Here is a 5,821-nt window from a genome sequence, read left to right as displayed (position 1 = left end):
CTGAATGAAAAGGAAACAACAGTCTGTTATGCCTACTCTCTTCCCTATGCCTACTCTCATCTATCCTGTCCATTTCTGCAGTTTAGTTCCAATACAGAAATGGTCCTAGATACAAGCCATAATATTGGGTAAACAAGAGGGCCACGCCCGCAAAGACTTGTCTTCTACCCAGGTGGGCCAGTGAGACATGGACTTTAAATACACAAGGAGCACGCAGCAATGGCATGCAAAATATATAATAAGCCAGTCTTCTTAAGGAGAATAGGCCCACACTAGTACAAGGGGAAACATACTTGTGCTGATTCACTAAACCTCAAACATATAATGAGACATTATACTGGAATTAAAGGGGAACTGTAACTATATAAAATGCACCAAACAAGTAAATGCTTAATACTTCTTTCACAAATAGGTTTTCTTCCCTACAGTTTTTGATAAATCAGTTATATATTAGTATGGATCCTCAACCTAACACACCAACTTGCTGTGTGTCAGTAGTGCATTGCAGTTTACATAGAACTGGCTGATACCAGCATGAATAACAGCTGAAATCGGTCAGTGAGGTCATGTATCAACACTGGGCAAATCTGCCTGTGGGCAGTAATCCATGGTAACCCATCACATTGTTCCATTTATTGTTCTGTCTGCAGCTGGCTTGGGAAAAAAAAAAAAACAATCACAGATTTGTTGCTATGATTTTCCCAGTGTTGCTAAATGAGCCTCAGTGTGTCTCAGTTGCAGCTGAACAAAAAGGTAAGGTTAAGGAACTACCATATAAATGTATATAATATATATACACCCACAAATGGTAGTGAAGAAAAAACACTTATTTAGCACTACAGTGTTCCCCTTTAGTCGAATGTGGAATTCAGATATCCTTTACTTCATATCATTAATTCATTAGTGGGCAGTCTACTTAAAAATCATAAATTACAAATACAGTAAAAATACTCATTAAAACAAAAACATTAATTTATGGAAAAACTGATATTATAGAACTCTCTCAGTACACAGTTGTAGTTTAACAACCTCCTCCTTACGCAGAGCAATAATGTGAAGGTACCTTATGCTGGAGTGTATTATTTTCTCTCAGTGACAAAAATGTTGCACAAATCAAAAAATAATAAATGATAATTTGGCACTGTTATACAGTTGTAGTTTAACAACCTCCTTCTTATGCAATGCAATAATGTGAAGGTACCATATGTTGGGGTGTATTACTTTCCCTTTCTTAGTGAGAAAAATGTTGCATGAATCAAAAAATAATAAATGATAGTTCACCACAAGTACACAGTTGTAGTCTAACAACCTCCTCCTTATGCAGTGCGATAATGTGGCGGTACCATCTGTTGGAGTTGTGGAGTGTGTTACTCTCTCACACTTAGGGGCAGATTCATTAAATCACGAGTTCGAATCCCGAATGGGATAAATTCGGATTGGATACGAAAATTTCTGAGGATCGCAAATATCACAAAAATTTTTTTGCGCAAGTGTACAAAAAAATTGGCAAAAATACGCTTGGAGCGTTCGAATCTTAGTAAATCTGCCCCTTAGTGACTGAAATGTTGCACCAATAATATATAATCACTTGCTCATTGACATGGAAGCCACACCCAGAGTGTATATGTTCAACGGAGGAACTTCAAGGGCATTCGCACACAATCGATGATCTTAAACTCATTGGAAACTGGCAATATCAGTTCTATTGGGCCGTCCCCCAACTTTACAACAATTCTGCGGTATCAGAAAGATCTCACCCAAACCGCTCAATTTCAAGCTTTCCTTTGCCCACACTTGGTTCCACAATCTGCGAAACGTTAGATGGACGTTTGAAATAAACGTTTGTGAGTGCGGCATTTATTTTATCATGATATATATAAGCTGCTTAACACCCACATTGAAATTTACCACTGCTCTCTTAATAGCCCCCTATGTTACCTATCCGTGTAGTAAGTGCTCTGTCAGTCTTGCCTATATATCTCAATTTACATGGGCATTCAATCATATATAATCACCTACTTAGACTGACAATTATAGAAAGACCTTATGTGATTCTCATCACCCTTCTGTACACATTTGGCTCTGGGATGCAAACATCCCACGTTTTTTTTTTTTTTTTTTTTTTTTTTTTTTAATGTTTTATATAATTTGTGAATCTCAACTGTGTTGGGGCCAAAATCTTTTATATTCTTAGTTCTACTATATACAATTTTAGGGGTGTTCCTAACAAATGGTGTCAATGCAACATCTTGTAACACTGAATCCTAATCTTAATTATTTTTGTTACCTGCTTATTATGTGCAAAATTAAAATAGCTCCCCTAATTTTCTTTTCATTATATCCTTTCTCTACTAATCTTTGTTGAATCAATCCAGCCTGTTTGTCATATTCTTCAAAAGTTGTACAATTCCTGCGAATATGTAGGAATTGACCAAAGGGAACATTATCCAACCATCTCTAATGATAATCACTAGTATAATCAACAGGAATTGGTATCCACTTTTTTAAAAAAGGTAGATGTAATTATTTGGGCCCCCTTCAATCTTGATAGATCTAAAAACTGTATATTATTTACACTTTGTTCTAAAGTAAAAACTAAGGTGGATGAACTGGCATTAATGTACCTGTAAAAATCACATAATTCCTCATGCGTCCCCTCCCAGATCATGAGGACGTCATTTATATAGCGCCCCCAAAATTTGATTTGGGCCAATGTATCGAGTCAGCCCAGATAAAATATTACTCACAACGTCGAACATATAATCCAGCATTTGTCTATAAAACAATCCTTCAATACTAAAGTAATTATGTGACAAAAACTTAATGGCTGAGCCCAAAAAACCCTCTGTGTATAAGGCAGTTGTGAAAAATGTTCCAAAAAATACACTGAAGCCTCAATTCCTTCCTGATGAGGTCTCCATAGGCCTCAATGAATGATCAGCCTGATTTGGCCTGGTATACAGTATGAGTGGCCATATGAGGCCTAGAACCACTATTAACTCACACCTACTCCTTTAGTCTGACAAATGTTGCCTGTTACAACTCAACATGCTTGAAACTTTAAGTATGAGCTAGCTGGATGTAGAAGGAAACACTGTGGATGTAGGGGTTTACTAATAAAAACTAATAAAATACCGTTCTAAAAGTGTCTTCTTGATTCCTTTATAAATGTCTCTAAACTGAGCAACAGGAATGTTTAACAATAATATATATCCACATTTAGTAATACAAACAGCCTTAAATTTGACATGAGTCAAAAGCCTTGGTGCACATTTGGAGCTGCCTAAGCAGCATATCATTTGCTAACAGGTCCTTACTGTGCTTCTCAGGGTTTCCACACCAGGACTTTGATGTATTTGTGCTTCAGCCTCAGGGCTCTCTGTTTCTGGCCTGTCATCATACCCTGTTTCTTGTACAGATTCCTTTACCAAGTGCTCTTCCTTATCCAAGGGCCGTCTTGTATTGTCACTTGTAACTTGCTCTGCATCCGCTGGAGCTGCAAACTAAAGGTAAATAGGATAAAACCTCTTTTAAAAAACAGAAACAGAAATGACTTGCTGTAGCAGTGAGACCAATCAAAAAATTGAAAGGGGCCATAAACCTAAACATCCAATTTTGACTATTATTCCAAATTCATTCATTAGAAATTATTAATGGATTTAACAATGTATTTGTATATGTAACTGCTACTGAAAGCAGTGTCTGCCTGTCCTTGCTATTCCCTTCCCTGAGCTAACATTAGCCTGTTTGGGTTTAAATAGCCTTTGACAAGGGGGTTTAATTTGACAATTAAAAGTCATATTTATGCCTAACATATTTTCATTTGAATTCATCAGTGAATGCAGACTAACTGCATTGCCTAGCAGAGCCCCCCATCCTTCCTGGAGATAATAGGGGAGGCAATTGAGCCCACAAGCAGGAAGTAGGTGTGCACATTGTTTAGGTATGGTATTGTAGTTGGCATACCTTCGCTTGAGTACTACAGTTTCTTGTAGTATCATATGAATTTTACTTTAGAGTCTTCCTATTTTTTTTTTTTTCAGTCACTTACTGGATAGCTCTAAGTTTTTCAGATTTTAATGTTTAGCTATTGATGGGGTATTAGGACCCAATGCAGCACATTCATACATCACACAATAAATCTATCCCTAGTTTATAAACAAAATAAGCCTGGGAAAAACACGTATCTATTGAATATTTTGACAAAAGCAAATTAAATAAAAAAAATGTTAAAGACGTTGTTCACCTTTAATTTAACTTTTAGTATGATGTAGACACGGATATGAGACAATTTGCAAATGGTTTTTATTTTTTTAGTTATTTTGCTTATGTTCATTGGCTCTCCAGTTTGGATTTTTAAAGAAGAAGGAAAGGCTAAGTCACTTGGGGGTGCCAAAATGTTAGGCACCCCCAAGTGACTTAGATCGCTTACCTTCTACCCCGGGCTGGTGCCCCTGTATGGAGAGAACAGCACCAGCCCGGGGTAGCTGCAGCGCTTCCTCCTTCCTCTCTCGCTGCGCGCGCATGCACAGTATAGTGAAAAGCCGAACTTTAACAGAGAAGTCGGCTTTTTCACTCTACTGCGCATGCGTCGGACTCGGAGTCACAGGGAATGGAAGGCGGAAGGCGGAAGCGCATCGCCCCAGGTGCCCCGGGCTGGTGCGGTTTTCTCCTAATAGGGGCACCAGCCCGGGGTACGAAGTAAGCGATTCAAGTCACTTGGGGGTGCTTAACATTTTAGCACCCCCAAGTGACTTAGCCTTTCCTTCCCCTTTAACAGTGATCTGGTTGCTGTGGCCTTGTTTACCTTAGCAACCAGGCAGTGTTTTAAATGTGAGACAGGAACATAATTAAGAGGAACAAATAAAGATAAGTAATACAAATGAACAATCATAATACAATTGTAGGATCACAGAGCAATAGCTTTTGGCTGCCAGTGTCAATGACCCCCATTTGAAAGCTGGAAATTTGTACAAGTGGAAGGCAAATAATTTGAAAACTATATGAAATAAATAATGAAGACTAATTGCAAAGTTGCAAGTAACAGGGCATTCTGTAACATACTAAACATTAACATAAAGGTGAAACACAATTTCATGCATGCCCATTTAAACTCACAGTGATCACTGGTGCACTGTTGCTGCCATCTGTATCATCAGGAGGTTGTTGCCTTTGCATATTCACCTCATCACTGTCACTGCTCTTCACCATTTGGGGTAGCAGGTTGTTGTGCCCACCCTGGGGAAGTGGTGCACGCAAATCTTCAATAAAACCATTTAGATGTTGCCTTGCAGGCTCTATAGGCAAAGTTCTCTCTCTTTCACGACCTGGCAAATCGTTGTCTCTGCCCCTCTCTCCTGGAGGTAGCTGGTTGTGGTGCCCACCCTGGGGAGCTGGTGGGTGCACATCCTCAATAAACCTATTCTGATTTGGCCTTGCAGGCTCTACAGGCAATGGTCTCTCTCTGTCTGGGCCTGGTAATCGCCTGAAATGGTTTATTGGGTTCATGACGGCTGTGCCAGCCCCATAAAAGAATGCCTGTGGAGCAATATTACAAAAGGTTAATAAAGAATAACCTTCCATATGTGCAGGACAGTATCAGAAGCTCATACCTACCTTGCACGACAAGTGAGACCCACAAGAGGAAAGGATTGTAGTGGGAATTTCTGATGATTTATGTAAATGAAGAATGGCTTAATATCCATTATATATTTAATGAACTGAAGATTAGTAAGCAATATTCTTAAAAGGATTCATGATTTTTATGGTATAGTTTTTAATACTTTATGTTTTTAGTACCAGTATTAATTTTTAATACCAG

At 38.5% G+C, this 5,821-nt stretch overlaps 1 protein-coding gene across 3 annotated transcripts in view; it reads right to left on the bottom strand.

The window, feature by feature from the left end:
• clcc1 (chloride channel CLIC-like 1) overlaps positions 1–5,821 on the bottom strand; it is a 30,114-nt gene that overhangs the window by 811 nt on the left and 23,482 nt on the right. Inside the window, exons 11-12 of one of the 3 annotated variants that reach the window (XM_002932173.5) lie at positions 5,119–5,538; positions 3,318–3,503 (exon numbers count right to left, since the gene is read on the bottom strand). In XM_002932173.5, coding sequence (XP_002932219.3) covers positions 3,318–3,503; positions 5,119–5,538 — 606 coding nt within the window. Of the gene's footprint in view, positions 1–3,317; positions 3,504–5,118; positions 5,539–5,821 lie in introns of those variants that run through there. The other 2 variants (XM_004913737.4, XM_004913738.4) reach the window with 2 other exon arrangements.

This window comes from Xenopus tropicalis, chromosome 4, assembly GCF_000004195.4.
Source record: "Xenopus tropicalis strain Nigerian chromosome 4, UCB_Xtro_10.0, whole genome shotgun sequence".
Classification (NCBI taxonomy): domain Eukaryota; kingdom Metazoa; phylum Chordata; class Amphibia; order Anura; family Pipidae; genus Xenopus; species Xenopus tropicalis.
The sequence above is the reverse complement of the archived record's forward strand: the minus strand, read 5'-3'. Positions and strand labels throughout refer to the sequence as shown.